This window comes from Calidris pugnax, unplaced genomic scaffold (genome assembly GCF_001431845.1).
Source record: "Calidris pugnax isolate Ruff unplaced genomic scaffold, ASM143184v1 scaffold44, whole genome shotgun sequence".
Lineage (NCBI taxonomy): Eukaryota > Metazoa > Chordata > Aves > Charadriiformes > Scolopacidae > Calidris > Calidris pugnax.
Window position 1 is genome coordinate 22639423 of NW_015094506.1, and position 18139 is coordinate 22657561.

The following is an 18139-nucleotide window of genomic DNA, read 5'->3' on the forward strand; positions in this document are numbered from 1 at the left end:
GGCGGGCGGCCTGCGCCCGGGCAACCGGCAGGGAGGGCCGGGAGCCCGTCCCGTCCCGCCACCGCAGCCCTGTAATTGACAGGGAGCGGCTCCTCGGCGTTTTTAAAACGATTTTCCAGCGGGGGAGAGCCCCGGGCTCACCCTCCCTAGGGGCCCCGGCCCACCTGCGCGGCCCGGGGCTGTCAGCCCGGCGGTGGCTGCCAGAGCCCGAGCGACCCACCGAACTTGATCACCGGCAGCAGAATTAAGGCAGCTGTTAATGCCCACCTCGTGGATCTTAAAAAAACCAAAACAAAAACCAAAACGTGACGACAACAGAATTGAAGTGAAATTTTCCCTCCTCCCCCCGGGAAGAGCTGGAAGGGAGCTGGGTGAATACATGCAAACGGTGGGCTGGCATGCCCTGCAACCCTTCAATACAAATCGTCACTAAAACAATTTTAAAAGAGCATAGAGCACAAACGCAAGGGCAAGGGGAAAAAAAGCCTGTATCAGGGAAAGTCCTCACAGGGATTTCACCTCCAAGTACAAGAAATAAGCTGAACACACAAGGGTAGGACTTCTCCTCCCCTGGAGGCTGAGGTGAAGGTAAGGCCTCTGTGCTCCCTCTGGACCAAGTCCGGGCAAAGTCCATCTAAGTGAAGCTCAGTTGTACATTTCACAGCTCACAGTCACACCTTCAAACCCCAACCAACATTAAAAGTTAGGTGGCTACCATGAATTAATCTCCCCCCTTACCCCCATGACGAGAAGAGTATTCAAGTCAGAGAGACATCCAAATATCTGGAAGGTGAGACACATATAAAAACCCCTAATAAACCTTTAATTCGAGTTTGTTTTGGTTTTTCTTGTTTGTTTTTACAGGACAGGGCGACAAATTACAACAAACATCTGATTTCTCTCAAATGTTCAGGTATTATACATATTCCCATCTGTCTTGCAGGAAGGGATATTGGTCAACTTAACAGTTTAAGGTAAAATAAGCTGCTTAATAGTACATATTACAATAATAAAATGTACAGTGTTTACAAGAAATATATTTTAGAAGCAAGATAGATGCGTTTGCATCAAGGCGACCTTTTGAAATGCCACAACTATTTTTACATTCACTCTTGCAACAGGTCACAAGATGGGGTCACTAAGGTCAGGTTAACAAATCACTATGATGCACATCAAGTACAACAAAATTAGTTTATATACATATATATAATACATATACATGTATATTATACATATACATATATGTATATAGCAAAACTCATCAAAATCTACCAGACCTGGCACAATCCACTTACCCATCAAAAATATGTACTTGTCCTTGGTAAGTAGAATTCTGCATGGCTGATTATATATTATATATACTCATTCATTAGCATCTGAGACATAAAACTGAGGATTTAAAATTTTTCGGTTAACAAACTCTCCAATAATAAACATGGTGCCCACAAAAGCACAAAGGTAAGGCACAATAGGATTTTCTGTTGCAGAATAGTGTGCATCATGTTTACTTAACCATAAGAAAAACGTGCATTATTTGTGCAAGTTCATGCTGCAAATCCATCATATCTACAAAGTAAAGTGAGTTTCAGTAAAGTTTGTGGGACTGGTATGCTTCCAGTCTCACCTCTGACAGGATATTTAGCTGGATAATAAGGTAAAATTGTTGTAGGAGTGGGGATTAGTAAAGCCAATAATCTTAGATTTGCAACTAAGCTTCTCAGCAACAATTTTGTACTTCTAGGTAAATGTTAGTAAATTTAAAAGCTTGGAATCGGCAAGGTTTACTGTCAGTTTTACTCCTCGTTCACATCAGCCAAAATTGTTGCAAGGAAGTATGTACCTTTTCAAATTTTAACAGGTAACTGCTTCATTAAAACAAGATACAGTGTATTGGGAAAGTCACTAAATCCCAATGGTATTTTGTCACAGCCCTGGCAATTGTAATAATAAATACAGCTTTTCACAAAATATTTTTTCAGTATCTGCCAATTGCTTCTTTATTGCTCACAAATTTGAATTCATTACAATTGGTATCAGACCTTTCACATAAAATCAGAGTCAGGTATTTTAATATAAAACTTATAAAAGATATTTAACCTGTATCTAACACTTTAAGGTATTTGGCCTCTTGTCGTGGTACAGCCAAAACCATATAAAACATTAGGTTTTGAATAAAATAGGAAGCTTATTCACTGCTTCAATGCAGACATCCTCACAGAACACAACTGTTTTTGCCACCACCAGCATTTACATTTATATACAAAATCCAGTACATCCACATTCAGTTCGTTTTCCCTCGCGCTTATATGCAACCACTAATGCCAGATTAACCTTCCCCATACCCTAGCTGCAGAAAAAGATGCTTATACAGCAACAAAAAAACTAATATTGACTGAAAAAGAAATTATTTTTTTTCTTTTTTAACTTATTCACCATCAGGAACTGTAGGTTGGTTGTTACAAAATACCCACAAGATTATTTCACAGGAAACTATGGAAGTACAGGAAGTCTTCTTTTCTCCATGCTTTTGTATTATCAAAAACACTTCTTGGTGCAAAAATACAGTCACCACATCTGCAAATGTATAATGATTCGGTATTCCTCATGCAAAACTTAAATGCATTGGTTTACTACAGGCCCGGAAAACTTCCTGAAGCAATTTCTTTTCTTCTTTTTTGTCAGCTCAGTATTACTGCCTCATTGCTAAGTCCCTTTGGAAACAAGATTTCTGGAACGTTCAAACTTTTATTTAATTCATTAAAGTATTACATACAAAAAGCACTAAAAAAGGAAGACGGCAGCCAAACAGGAAAAATTCCTGTTGCAAGTAACAGTCCTAGCAGTTGTACAAAGTCTTCTCAGGAACTTCCCTGAGAATTAGTTGTGCCTGTCCGAAGACGCAGATGTGACATAGAGTTCATGTGTTTGTTTGATGGCTTCAGTGGAGTGTTACAAGTAAGAGCCTGGGGAAAACGATGATGATACCGATCTAGTCGCAGGTATTTTACCGTTACCAGCTTTCCTATGAGGCAAAGAAAGAGGAAAAGAGAAATCTTCTACTTCAGCATTATTACGTTTTGCTTCAGGACATAATACACACAAACATGTCATTACACTGAAATTAGCTTACCAGGTGATCCAGTTTTTGTTAAAGCTCAATACTTTAGATACAAAACATTTCAACCACTTAAAAGAACTCCAACTGCACCCATCTTCTGCCATTTCTACCCATGTTTTGTTATAAACCCCTGTTCCTTACCATCAAACCAAGAGCCGTGTAATGCCTTGAAGGCCTTTCCAGCGTACTCCGGAGAGAGACACTTGACATATACACAACCCTGCATTAAGAAGGAGAGGTTTGGTTTTTTTTATTTTTTTATTTTTTTTTTTTTTTTTTTTTTTTTTTTTTTTTTTTTTTTTTTTTTTTTTTTTTTTTTTTTTTTTTTTTTTTTTTTTTTTTTTTTTTTTTTTTTTTTTAGTCCAACAAAGATAAAGGCATTAAGATGTTACTGGAAAGACACTCACCTCACGTGAATTTTTGTCAACAGCAATATGAACAATTCCATCATTATCACTGCATTTTTCCAAGATTGCTTCTTGAATTGCTAGATGCCAATGATCACCTATTTCCCTATGCAAACAATGAAAGATTTAATTAAGCACATCATTTTTGAAAACATTCACAACAATCTCATCCCTCCCCACTGAGTTTGGTTTCTCTGTAACTTGACATCATTTTCTGTTAAATGCCTTTGGGACAGATTTAGTACTTTAGCTATTGAATATTCAGTAAACTGGGTTCCTATGATCCATTTCAGAAAATTCAACCTTAAGACTCAAAAGGAATAATCTGTATTTGAGGGTGTGTGTCCTCCCCTTCCAGCAACCTGTCATCACCTTCCTGTCTGAAACTGCAAGCAGTCATAAACTCATCTCCCAACACCTGCTCGGAGGGGCTAGCCGTTGTTCCAAGGAGAAGGCCACTCCTTGGCTGTTCCTACTGCAGTGGAAGAAGAGCAGGAGAAGACAACAGCATAAAGGGACAGAGGCCTTTATGCATCACCTCTACCAGCAGTCACAGAAGCAACACTACATGCAGGGCTTCAGCAGGCCGAAGAAGCTTTTTAGCTATTCAGATACTGTTCATCACTGACATTGCTATTCACTATCCCAAACAAAGCATCAAATTGCATTCAGCCTATAGGGTAATGACAGAACATGCCAATCTAGACCCAGAAATAGAAGTTATTAAAATCAAATTCCAATTTTGAGGGCTTTTCAGAAGAAATATTTTATTGTAAATACTAATCAATCTTTAGGTACATCATTAGAGAGGACAGAAGTCTATGTAATTTTGTGAAGGTACTGCAAGAACTATCTGGTCATAATAAAATAAGTCTAAGGAGAGGGAAAACTATTTCAAAAGCCTTAATACACCTTTAAGCCTGCCTGAATAGTCTTTACACAAAAAACAATGAACTTACTCTTTCAATAATACTATCAAGAGCTTTGGGTAGTTTTAAAGAGGTTTTTTTTACGTAAGGCCAAAATTCCTCAAATATTTGGTTTACCTTCCTCCTTATTAATGAAAAAAAGATAGCAGGGCATGGACTGTACATATGGAAGTTAATTAGAGTGTTACTTAAATCTGTCGAGCAGGACACTAACACAACACTTGAGGGACTCTGGCAACATGGAATGTCAGATTAGTTTCTGTCATTTGACCTTGACTGGTTAAAGGATCAGACTTTCCAGATGATGCCCCTTACGCAGGCAGATCACAATCACATATAAACAAGCAAACAAAAGTGGGAGAGGGACACAGGGTGCAAAGAAGATCCAAAGGAAGGTCCTACTAGAAAAGACTTCCCAGTGGAAAACACCTACAATTTAAAACCCTGCAAAACTTAGAAGATGCATCCTACTCAGGCTGGAAGAAAAAAGAGTGTTTTCTTTTTACTGGATAGCTCAAAATGAAGCGAATATACAAGTCTCCTTCTCTAACAGTGTAAACAAGAGTCTTTTCTAAATAACATGCTGTACTCAGGATGTTAGGGAAATAAAGTAATTCCGAGTTGCAAAAGGCAGGACCTTTAAAGGTCCCCTCCAACCCGAACTAGGCTATGATTTTCTGAAAACTTAACTTCAGTGCATTCCTTCCCAGCCCAGGACATATGTCCAGATTTTCTTGAAAAGCACGCTGTCACCAGCAGAAAGCCAGCTACCATAAGAAAAAAATCATATTGTTAAGAGTATGCAGTCGTCTTTTCTGCTGTGTATTTTTCCCAAACACTGAAGTTACTGCATGACTCCCAAGTGCTTATTTCCTGTTTGCAAATCAAGCAGAAACGCATTCTCAGTCTAGTCTGCTTTTTTTCCAGACCTGGGATGTGAAACATCACAAGTTATTTGATAACTTGTATTTCCTGTAATGAAACAGGCTCCCAAGGGGAATGACTTGCCCACCCCTGATCCTGCACACGTATCATAGAATCATATGGGGTTGGAAGGGACCTCTGGAGATCCTCTAGTCCAACCCCCGTCGGAGTGGGTCTACCTACAGCACGTTGCACAGGAACTTACAGAACGTATAGGAACTAAGGGAACGTATGTTCCAGTAGCTGTCAATGTGAGTCTTGCAGGAAACGCTACCGGTGCTTTGTGAACCGTTCTTTTTACTGACGCAGTGGTAGAGACACAAATATTAAAAGATCCAAATGATCCAAATGATGCCTAGACTGGTATTTTAAAAAACAGGTTTTGTCTCACATAGTAAATGCCTAGAACATACACCCAAGTTTAGGTCTGCTGCTATGGTCTGAGGGTTCACAAAGTCCAGTTAAGTTTTATGACTTTTGGCAGTAGAAAGAAGATTATTTACTCTGTTAGCATTGATAAATACAAATTAACTGGTATATTCCCCAGATGATTCTCAGGTCAAGAGAAAAGACCTCTATTATGGATGGCTGCTTTTACCAGCTACTGAGATATTATTGAAAAGTACTTAGCTATTTATTGTTAGTATAAAATAGCTTAACTTAAAGAGCATCTAAAACCTTATTTTGTTAAACATACCTTGCACCCATAGCAAATGTCAAAACATTATGTGCCAATCTAATCACATCACTGGTACATCCTGTGTTGCAGGAAGTCAGTGAAGGCATTCATTCCTTCCAGATCTGGGACAAGAACATAAACCTCCTTCCTCTTTTGACCCAAGTGGTTGAATAAAATAGCTTGTTTTGCACTGAGTTTTGGAAGTGTTTTGGTGGGGTTTTTTTGAAGATTACTCCAAGGATGTGATAAAAAGTACTTCCTTAAGCAGCAGCTCTCTGCAAGACAGCTCATGGAAAAGGAATGGGCTCAGGCACACAATATGGGAATGGATGAAGTATCCCACTAGGACCATAGTCCAGCAGTCCAGTGATGGAGTTAGGTCAACTTCCAAAAGAAAAGGTCTAAAAAAAGTGAGTGTATTAGAAGTTGCACTGTTTAAATAGCTGACTAGATGCAGACACTAAAAAGAGGTGTCAGAAGAGTGCTCTAGTCTATAAATTTTTATTATTTTTTTTTAAATGCACTTGCTGGGCAGAGAGTGGATCAGTACTGAAAAATACTGAAGTTTACAGCAAAGATGTTGTCTCCTGTTTCACTGAATTTCACTGAATTTCACTGAATTTCTAGAGTTGGAAGGGACCATAGAGATCATCTAGTCCAACTCCCCTGCTGAAGCAGGATTGCCTAGAGCTAGAGCATGTTACTCAGGACTACATCCAGGCGGGTTAGGTTGGTAGGCTACATCTCAGTTACTAGTTCCATTAACAGCAGACATTTTGAAACAAGAAAGCAACCAATACAGCATACCAATAAATATTACAGTGAAGCTTCAGGAATACATTTATTTCAGTACTACTCAGACTAACCAATATACCTCATGAAATCTCCTTTGCAGCAAGGACAATAAGGACATGACAATAAGGACTTTTATCTCACCCCAAATTCTCATCTTTTATTTCACCCTCCTACAGGAAGATCATTTTGCCTCAAGAACAATCCCTAAAATTTTAGTCTTGCTCACCCTACTGGAACCTGAAAGTTATGAAAGAAGCGATAGTTGGGGTCTCTACTCATGATGGTCATTACATCTTAAAGCCACCGAGCAAAACAGGTTTTAGGCTACTTCTCTATGCTACAGAAAACACTCTCCTCAGCTAAATTAGCTAACAGCTTTACAATTAATAAGACAAGGAACTAGAATAATTAAGTGTGGCTGGAAAGTGAAGTGAAAGAGCTGAAGAAATATATCTGAACTTCACAATCACTTGTGTCCATACTCCAGTGATCTCTCCTAGTTCCTGTTACTCCCTATTCTAATCAATAGCTTTTATTTTCCACTGAACTGCTCAGATTCTTCAGTGCCAATTAGCATATCACTTTTACTCTGTAAGACAGCACAGCATCTTCATTTTTCCCTTATATAATCACATGAGCGGAATAAATTACTTCAGAGGAGTTATTGGAATCCCAGCATCTCTTTGCACTGGAAAAACCAGGCTTCAAAGATGAGAAAGGATTACCTGGCATAACCTATGTGTTAATCCCCAACTCCTTACATGATCTAGTCCACAGCCAGCAGGGATACTAACAAGACAGTGGGTAAAGCTTTAAAAGGCTACAAAAAAAATTGTTCTTAACTCTTGGCATGTGAAACAAGGTTTGTTACTTATTGATACATGGCACACACTTTAGAATTACATCTGAGCATACTCTGCACTTTTTTAAACCCTTCCCATTACAAAAAATCCATTTGCTTCAAAACTAGGCACCCACACTACCATAAGATAGTAACTTCTTTAAATTCAGCCTTTTAAATACAAACTGTGCAAACTCTAGGACAGTCTAAATACTACAGAATACTTAACAATACTTCAGAAACTTACAGTCTGTTAGGCTACATGAGCCTCCCCTGTCAGCTGATGTAATTGAATGTTTGCAAAATTAATGAATGGAGAAAGACCAGACATTGCTCTGAGCAGTTTGACTAAATGCCACACACTTCAAGAAGTGACACGAAGATACAAAGCAAGACAATGAAGGCCAGAAGACTTCCAGTAAGATTATTTATGACTTCTCAGAGATGTTAAAGAGGAACATTTATTTAGTTAATTATTTTTTTTTAACAACCTATTTGTTTCTTTTAAGGTGTTCATGTTTACTCACTTCTACCAAACCCCTCTCAGAGGAAAGAATACAGAAATACAGATGGGTAACTGACTTTACTTACACAACTGGATCAAACATATTGCGAATCTTTAGACATGGCGTCAAGCTGTTTGGTGGTGAATTTCTTCTATCTAGATGAAATGCTACAAAGAAAAATAAATTTAATAGCATTTATTGACAGGCATAACAGCATCTATTTAACAAGTGTCAATTTTATACATTAATTCCTTTCTGGCTTTACTCAAAAGAATATTTTCCTTCACATGTGAAAAAGCTTCAAGGAAATTAAGTTCCCCAGAGTCTTCTACTGCACTGAAGAAAACGTATCAAACTTAACGTAATTTTTCAGATTTACAACTTCTACATTTAAAAAGACAATGCACTCTCTTACATCCAGGCCAAAGTACATGGAAAGAATTCAGGATACTTGAAAAAAATACCACATAGTTGAAGAGAAAGTATTTGCATTACATCTTCATGAAAAGACAGATATTCTTAACATCTGGAGCAAATTTTTAGAGCTGCAGGTTAACCATTCAGGTTTAACTGCCTGATGAATTTTCATTTCTTCCACTTTGGGGGCAATTTACTGCCCATCTGACCAAGAAATAGGGAGACGCATAGATGGATGTTGTATTGCATCTGTATTGCAGTAACAACTGCCAAAGAACACTCTACAAGGATGGAGGCTTTTGTAACCCTTAATGTTCTACACACAGGACCAGAAGCTTGCAAAAATCTGAAGTGAAACACACCAGAAGATAACACAGATAACAGAGTAACCCTTTCAAAGCTGAACAATCCCATGAAATACATTCTGAAGTTCTAAAATAAATATTAACTTCTCTAAAGTTCAGAAGCTCCACTTGTGGGAGTTGAAACAGAAGACTGCACCATGAGAAAAGGAATAAAGGAGCCATTCAGATTCAGATAAGGTAGTTCCATGCCTTGAGAAGGACCAACAAAGCAACAACAGAAATGGAAGGGAATAACCTGGTAAAACAACTTCTAAGGCTTGAAGGAAGTTTTATTTTGAAGACTTGAGATAAGTAGATTCAAGAGTTTAAATATAAGCTTAAAAATCTCAACAAGACAAAATGATGTTCCAATCTGATGCTAATGTTTTTCCTTTGCAATCCCTACTTTGGAAAAGTTTGACGGGTTCAAGATGTTACATTCCAAGTGTTACAAGTCTCAGTTTTGGCAAGATGATACTACAGGTCTGTGCTTCTTACTGCTGACCTTTTAAAACAAAATCTTGCAAGTATATCCAAAATACATTAACACTGCTGCTCTTCTGTATGTCACCAAAACAAAAATGCTGTCACGCAGAAGAAAGTCGGTCACGTAGAAGACACTGCATGTGAAAGACAAGCACTAACCAAGAGAAAATTCACTGCCTGCAGATACAGGATAGACAAACTTGCTCCTTACATAAATTTCAGAGAAAAAAAAATTACCAACTAGAACTTAGAAAATGTGGCCTCCAAATCCAATATGGAACCTACCACAATTTCCCCAAATAACTTAAAGTGCTCTTATTAGAATATAGACACACAGAGTCCAAGTCACCAACACCCGTAACAGTTGTCTGTTTTGTCTTGGGAATAGATTTCCAAATATGCTGGTGACACTGCATCTATCTCTGAGCTGCCTATAGTTTAAGGACAAGTCCTTTTTCAATAGCACATGGTTTTGTAAAGTTTTTTGCCCTTGATTAAAAGTTATACATAGGGTACACAATAAAAACTTTACAGAACTAAGCAACATTGAAAAATAAATGGACTTACCTTACTCATGTAGGTTGGCTCCAGCAGATCAAGGGAGGGGGTGAAATGTCACCAGCATATTGTACACTGGGGCACCACACCATACTGGAGAAGGTGATCTGGGGTGGCCTAGTCATGGACCTGGACCTGAAAAGGCGTGGGGTTGAGGAAATTATGTGCCGATTGTTAATACCTAGGTTTATTCAGCACATGGTCTTAATCCAAGGATAAAAAATGGTGAGGTTATTTGCAGAGACCCTAGGCCCAGATGATCAACATTTCTGCAAGCTACTTATGAACTCAAAAAAAACCCCATACTGTTGCTTAAGGCAGCAGCTACACCATTAAGCTATGCAAAAGTAACTAAATGGGGAATTAATGATTTAGTGTAGATACCTATAAAAAAAACACAAGCTTTGCCTGCTCCAATTTCTAATTATCTTGATGTTCTTTTGATTGAAAAAATTCAGCTGCTTGAAGGGATTACTTCAGCCAGAGCACATCACCAGCATAAAACTAATCTGCTACTAACTTCATGTGGCATCATACTAGTAGAGTAAATGTCCCCAGGGCAGTGCAGCATATGAAAATAAAGATGAATTCTGCTTCTTCCTCAAAAACATTTCAAAGCCATGGTAAATTAAAAGAAAGTTTTGCAACTTAGATGGAGCTTTTTATGTATAAGGAAAAAAAATGGCCACAGAAACCAGTAAGCCACAAAATTAACACTAGCACAGGAATAAGCATTAAAATATATACCAGAAGTGAGACCAAAAAGGGAGGCTAGGGATGGTTGAGGCAAGTTAAAAATAATGCTGTCTCTATACAGCAAAATTCAAAACAGCTTAGTTAACAGAAGTCTCAAACTTCATCACACATCTGTAACAATTAATTCTTTCCCTCCTCCCAAAAGAGCAAGTTTAAGTGACAACCCTATTCAGATCACAGTACTGATTATTTGAAAATTTACACTCGTGTGGTACATACAAAATATTCTCCTCACAGTAAGGGCATAAGTAGACATTCCTGCAGGACAACAGTCTAAGCTACACCATAATTAACTAAGCACCTCATATGCCATTTCTTTTCCTAAATAGGTCTCAACAGTAAGGCTTGTAAGATGAGGATGAAAAGGTAGAGATGAAATATGAAAGCAGAAGCACAACTTTGTGCACTAAGTTACTGACAAAAACATTTTTAGGACTTTCATGAATTCCCCCTAGTGAACACCTTCAAGAAAAGGAAGCCACCTTGTTATTTCCTTCATAATGTACTTTGGTTTATTACCTTAAACTGAATATGCCTGTATCATTCTAGATTCCAAGAACAGTAGCAGCTAAAAGCACACGCTTTCAACCACCTCAACTAGAAAATGTCAATGATGAAAGAAGTGGCTCTTGCACAGACTTCAAAATGAACATCTAAGAAATTGTAGTACAGCTTTCCTTACCTCTTGAATTACTACTGCATTATTGCTAAAGGGATTCCCCAGTATCACCACCATGTGTTATAAGACAAAGCCACATCTAAAGATATGTTGTGTTGATGCACCTGATAAAGTTGAAGACTTGCATCAAATACAGGTAAACGTGTTTCTGAAGAAAATAGGAAAGTAAATAGGAAAGATAGTGAAATCAAAATACTGCTATGAAGACCAGCATGGAATGGATACAACATTTTACAACAAGCATAAAATCCACAGGTTTCTTCCAATCGTTAAGAAGAGCTTTTTTTTTTTTTTTAACATGGAGAAAGGATTATATTCTCACAAGCTGGGGAGAAGGGGTGTCATTCACACAAGGTAACAGGTTATCTTCCATGCCGCAGGATGAAATATCACCCTAGATGCGGTACTTCAGAGAACCTCTTTATCTCATCTCCAGAGCCGTCAAGGAACTTTAGCTATTGCTGTTAGCTTAGCTACATTGGAGTTCTGCCTACCTACTTTTCTTTAGAGCTCCAGTTATCAAAGGCATGACAGGACAACAGTATCCGTTCTTTCAAAATCAAACTGTACACACTAGAAATATAATTCTCCTTCCCACCCCCCACCCCGAATTAATTAAATTACACTTTGGCATGAACAAGTTTGCTTTTCAATTGAAATTCTTTTGTCAACTGTTTCCAATACATCCCTTATATTTGTCCAGCATCCTACAGTCATCTTTTTTACCCATTTTTTTTTTCTGACAGATACATTTACTGTATCCAGTAGATAATATTTCAATGGAAGTACACCAGACTATTCTGATCTTGTCAAAATAAAAAAAATCATCCCAAACTGTCTGTCAAAACACAGGCTGCATCCTGAAGAACTGGACAAAATGCCAGTGTGATGCTTGAAGTCTAGATGCTAACAGACAGTAGAACCTAGATTGTCATGGATGGTACAGGTCCCATATTTAGAATGCATGCCATCTACCAATATCCTTGTACATACTGACAGGCCAAGAGGCCTTCTTTTTCAGTTGCACATACTCTAGGGATTAGGCTCTGCTACAGAGCACTACCAGATCTCAGAAGGTTGAAAAAAACCTGATTTTCAAATTTATTCACAAGATTCAAAATTAAGAATTCGTTCTGATTTTACATGTACTGGGTTTGTTCAGAACCTAGCAGTATTGACAAGCATTTCCATTCATGAACTTCTATATTGAAACGTTAAAACTGGAGGACTAATTTAATTCCAGTTTATTTATACTTCAAAATATTAAGAAAGCGGCACATGCATATAGAATGCCTAACATCAGGAAAAACAACTGTGCAAAAAGTATGAGACTTAATGGAACTATTTCCAAGAGCCATATGAAAAAGAAAAATGCAAAATAGAAAGAGCCTTTGCATGTCGAAGTTGCCTTTGCCTGCTGACTACCAAAATATAGAGAGCCCAAATGACCTACGTCATTCCAGCCTCTCCCATTTCCACTCCCTTCTGTTAGAGAAATTTCAGTTCTTCAAAGATCTTTGCTGAACTACAAACATAACAAGAAAACTAGGAAAACTGCTATTAAAAGAACTGGAACAAGATAGATCTTAATATATCCTATTCAATAGAAAGCATAGAGTCTTAAGTACATACTCTAGGTAACATACAGCTAAAAGCCACAGCTGAGTAAGTTATTCTGTCCACATTCACAATATGATAAAGTAGGTATCAGATGCTCAAATACAGACAGTACCTAACGGTAGCTACTACACTAGCTGTCTTTCTAGGAAGTTTTGGAAACTACTGCTGAGTCTTGAATGTATATTCCATATAGGAAAGCAGCGCCTGAGCTATCACAATCTGAGAAGTCTTCCAGATGAAGGAAAATCCAGTCCCATTTCTAATACAGGACAGAATGTTACAGAGTGATTTATATTGCAGTCAAACAGGGTAAGAAAAACTGAGAGCAGATTAGTAGTAAATGAGAAGTTGAGTGTCATGTTTCACAGCCTGTACTGAACAATAAACTACATAGAAGATTCAGCTTTATAATATACATAACTTCCAGAAGCTACGTTCAATTTAAGTGTTTGAAAAAACAACCATGACAGTATTAGAGAGATGAAACCGAGACAGCTGTTGACAAAAACGACCATTTCTGCACCTGAAACACTTGCACATGCCTAATGGACAATGTCCTGGAAAGAAAAGGCTCTGCAACTCTTGTAAATAATGTTACTATTCACATCCTACTCACCCAAGTTTTGAGAAACTGAAATAAAGCAACTCTTGTCACAGCAGAATGCCATGTCACCACTACTGCAAGACAGTGACTGCAGAACCTCAAGCCTGCAGTAGTACTCAGAAGGTATTTTCAAAAAACAAAGCAGCCCTCATTTCCAGCGAATGATTTAAAATGAGAAACATAATGCTAAAACCAGTAGCATAATTCAGAGAAGTATATAATGAGATCCCAACATAATGTTTTGCATAGAGAAGCAAGAAATATGTCCCCAAGACTTTTAAGACCCTCATCAGGTAACATACCAAGTATCTACAAATGTCTCAAAACATTTGGCTTTTCATGTTGACAGACAGAATTGTTTGGGTTTGCTTTGAACATACAGAAAAGAGAAATTTAAGACCCGAGGGCTGAAGGCATACATAGAACTTATGAAAATATGCAAGTGGCCTGGGACAAAACCAGAATGTTAGCAGTGCTTTTACTTGGGTGACCAAGCTTGCTACAGCGTAAATGTTCCAGGCCACAAAGAAGCTCTTTCTGTCTGTCCTTGGAAAGGAAATAATCACATTGGAAGGAGCTAGTTTAAAACTGTACCCTCTTTTATAGGAAACAATAAAAACATTATTTCTTGCAAATAAAAATGTATACCAGTAAAAATCAGAAGAAGAAAGCCTATTACTACTTGCATTAGTTAAACTAAGACCAAAATTAGCGTATTCCAGAAGAACATAGATGAGAGTGCAGTTGCTTGCCAGTGGGAATTTTTATTTTGTTGAAGCGGGGCCAGGAAGGGCAGAAAGTCTGTCTGATTTTTAACCAGGCTTTTTTCAGAGTCTAGTTCAATGCCATAGAAGTAATGCACAATACAACCCTGATAACATCCAATATAAAAAGTTGAACTAAAAACTGGAGAAGCAACCACTCCCTCCTCCCTCACCATCAAAATAAACCAGGATTCTGCACAGGATTTATTTCAGTCCCACTAGAGAGATAATACAGCATTACAGAAGAACATAAGGCAAGACAGACTCTTAAAAGAGTTGCAACATTTAAGCAATTGGCAATTAGTATTTCACTTTAAAAATTTACCTTCACACTCAGACATTGACCGAAACAATTCTTTTTTATTTCCACCCAAATTCAAGTCTTATAGCTTCAATTTTTCATTGACCAAAAAACCCAAAAACCACCCCAAAACCTGAAGCTTAACATGAAGAAAGGAGAAAGAAAAAGAACTAGGAAAAGATGACCACTGCAGACAGACAACTGCAAGCTCATTGAATTCTTGCCAGTCGGCTCCATGACAAAGTGTAAAAGTGACAGACCACTGCAAAATCCATGTATGACAACAGCCTCCTCTATTAATGCAAATGCCTTGATGCACCATAGAGCTTGAAATACAAATGTGCCATGTAGAGAAACATTTATGACAGAAAGGAAGCATTACTAGTAGATGCTCAAAATCTATGTTCTGCTGACTGAGGAGTTTTTTGTGCCAGCAGTTTCCCTTTCAAAATAAACAAACATCTTTTCCTCCAAACTCTGTCCTTAGGTACCCAACCGATAACTTAGCAGCAGGAAACTCAGTCAACAAGCTCCAATTTACCTGCTGTCAGATACAACCAATGCCAGTAAGCATAAGGCATGTCAGGACTTGACCAACTGAAGAGGTTTTTTTTAAATTCATGAAGAAGAACAAGCAACTCATTTTGCCTACGTGCTGTCTGCTGCATTTCTGCAGTAGCTATAACAGAACAGCTCATTTTGCTTGAAAAAAAGGCAGATGCTGAATGCACAGAAAAAGTAAGTCTATACAACAAGATGACCGAGAAATAGCACTGAGAGTTCATAACAATACTTAAAGATGTGAGAGAAAACAAGACTTTCATGCTCAAGAAACAAAATACCATTTAGAAGTTAGATGCAGAAATCAAAACAATTATATTCGCAAGATATAACTAAACTTCAATACCTTGGCCTTGCCACACTTTCGATGGTATTACTAAAATTTTGTCACATGCTGCAGAAGGTTGCATCCATTTCCAAACCAATAACTCGGCACCACCTATTCTTCGTGTCTCTGTGCGAACTCTAGATTCGTTGGCTGCAAGAAAGTCAACTGCTCTACTCCAGACTTTCCCCATTTTCTTCCTTAAAAGTTGAAGCAAGAATTATAAAGTTAGCATTATAAAAACTGGCATAGCCGACATCCAGCATGTAAGAGAAATTCAATATTTTTTCCCCCGGACCTGCGTCAATAAAAATCTCCAAAACATTACACTATGCAACCTACTGAAGTTAATTTAGTTAATTGACCAATTTATTTTCACTATTTTTTCTTACTTACACGTAAGAAAATTCAGCACTTCTAGTGAGAACATACCTGTCCTGAGGTGGTATTAGAGAATCACGCACATGTGAAATAGGCATGTACGGCTGCAAGTCTTTATTTTCAGAACATGCCTCGCTGTGACTTCTTAGAACATCTGAGGACAACACAAGAAAAGCTGGTAACTATGCAGTTCATGCAAACATTATGAAAAAATATCAATTCTGACAATAAACAGCTATTCTGAAGACCCCTCCCAATTTCAGTAGTTAAGGTGGTTTTGGCATTTTGAAGCATTTTTCCTCCTAACCATGCCGAAGGCAAATCATGAAAACTGTGCACACACGGTACCCTCCAAGTACCCTGAATAACTTTGGAATAAACAAAACTAGTTCCTGCAGTTACTCTTGATTGGTACTTTTAACTGTTAGCAAAGACCTTTCAAAATAAAGTGCTTTCCCCATCCCAATAAAAGTTGATTTGCAAACAAAAAAGTAGGAAAGGGGTAAAAACAGGGATAAAACTCCAATTTGTCTACCATCTCTGTATTTAAGATGCTTGCCACAGATGAATGTAATAAGACAAAATAAGTAAAAATGCAGCTCAAAACAGCTTAAAAACTACAAACACAAACTACTGAAAACATTGTGGCTTCAAGTGGAAAGGCAGAATGTCAGAACTCAATTATGGATTCTATTTTAGTAACATAATCTCTCCTCAAAGTGACTCATTAAAAAGCTGCTTTTTCTATGAAAAGCCATTAAGGATGCAATTGAGAGCAAACACACATTTTAGGAGTGGATATTTTGGCTAAAGAAAGCTGAAAAACCAGATACAGAAAGCAACGCGTCACCGTACTTCTATTCAAACATTTGTATTTGTTTTCAATATTAATATAAACCACCACTGAATCAATGGGAATTTACTATACCTATGTTGATGTAATTGACAAATTACAATCTTTATACCAAAAGCTTTTATTAGGTGTAAAGATTACTATTAAAACGATTAAAAAAAATAATTAAAAAAAGAACATGAACCAAGAACTCTTTTGACCAGGAAATCTAACAGCATGATGACTGACAACTAAATAGGCAGAAAACATAACTGAATTAATGCCAGTACTTTGAAAGGCTATACACAGCTGATACACATACATCATATGCAACTCAAGAAGCCATACCTATGATTTTTACCACCATATCATACATCTGCCTCGTTTCTTCTTCCTCTTTTGCCCAACGGTATTTCATGTAGTACAAGACTCCCCAGACCACTGCTATACCTGCATTAATAAATGTAATACTCTTTAAACAGTATTAGAACATTAGTTACTTAAAGTTTACAGCACGTACTTCAGAAGTTAATTGAACTAGCTAACATTTTGAAGTACTTCAAATCTCAAAGCTAGTGAAATACATTGTACTCACTGTCAATATTTTATATTTTACTAACACAGCAACACAAACTCTTAAAACATTGAAAAGCAGTAAGCTTTAGAAAATCATTTCATTGTTTCAACAATAGCCTCATATCCCATGATTGTGGTTTGAAATTTTACCCATTTGGGAAGAAAAATACTCAACCAATTATATTGCAAAAATTGAAGAGTCACATAATCTGAAAATTCAAAACACAATAAATTTTAAAAATGCACAATATTCACTAATTCACAGACAACTCACATGTTTTAGATATACTGGTAAAAACCAATTAACTTGCACTACTTCAGTTCAGCTACAGATTTGCATTTCTTGCAACGAAGTACTGCATGCTCTTCTTCTATTACTTAAAGGTTATTCCCAAAAAGGACAATCGAGTTATGAAGGTCAGCAGCATAAGCTGAAAATAAAAATCCTATTTTTTCTTCTGTCTCAGGCTGAGGGCACCACATATACCCGTGATCCCGTAACAGGAAAAAAAAAAATAAAACAAACCACACATACCCAAATTATAGTTACATAGTTTGTTACTCATTACAGTGTTGGCAAGGAAATGTTGATTAATACATCAAAGAGACTGAGGGACACCAAAATGGGTGTTAGTTAAATGACAATACATCTAACACTTATGCAATGGTTTGTTTTTGAAAAGGTCCTTCATATTAACCTTAATTACAGATGAGAAAGTTGAGACAGCAATTTGCT

General features: G+C 37.4%; 1 protein-coding gene across 1 annotated transcript in view; it reads right to left on the reverse strand.

Annotated features, from left to right (window-relative positions):
* Window positions 1-802: 802 nt before the first annotated feature.
* LEMD3 (LEM domain containing 3) overlaps window positions 803-18139 on the reverse strand; it is a 57146-nt gene continuing 39809 nt past the window's right edge. The window contains exons 8-14 of the mRNA XM_014963324.1: window positions 17176-17277; window positions 16047-16149; window positions 15636-15814; window positions 8285-8366; window positions 3526-3631; window positions 3260-3338; window positions 803-3022 (exon numbers count right to left, since the gene is read on the reverse strand). Of these exons, the coding sequence (XP_014818810.1) occupies window positions 2859-3022; window positions 3260-3338; window positions 3526-3631; window positions 8285-8366; window positions 15636-15814; window positions 16047-16149; window positions 17176-17277 (815 nt within the window). The 3' untranslated portion in view covers window positions 803-2858. The remainder of the gene's footprint in view (window positions 3023-3259; window positions 3339-3525; window positions 3632-8284; window positions 8367-15635; window positions 15815-16046; window positions 16150-17175; window positions 17278-18139) is intronic.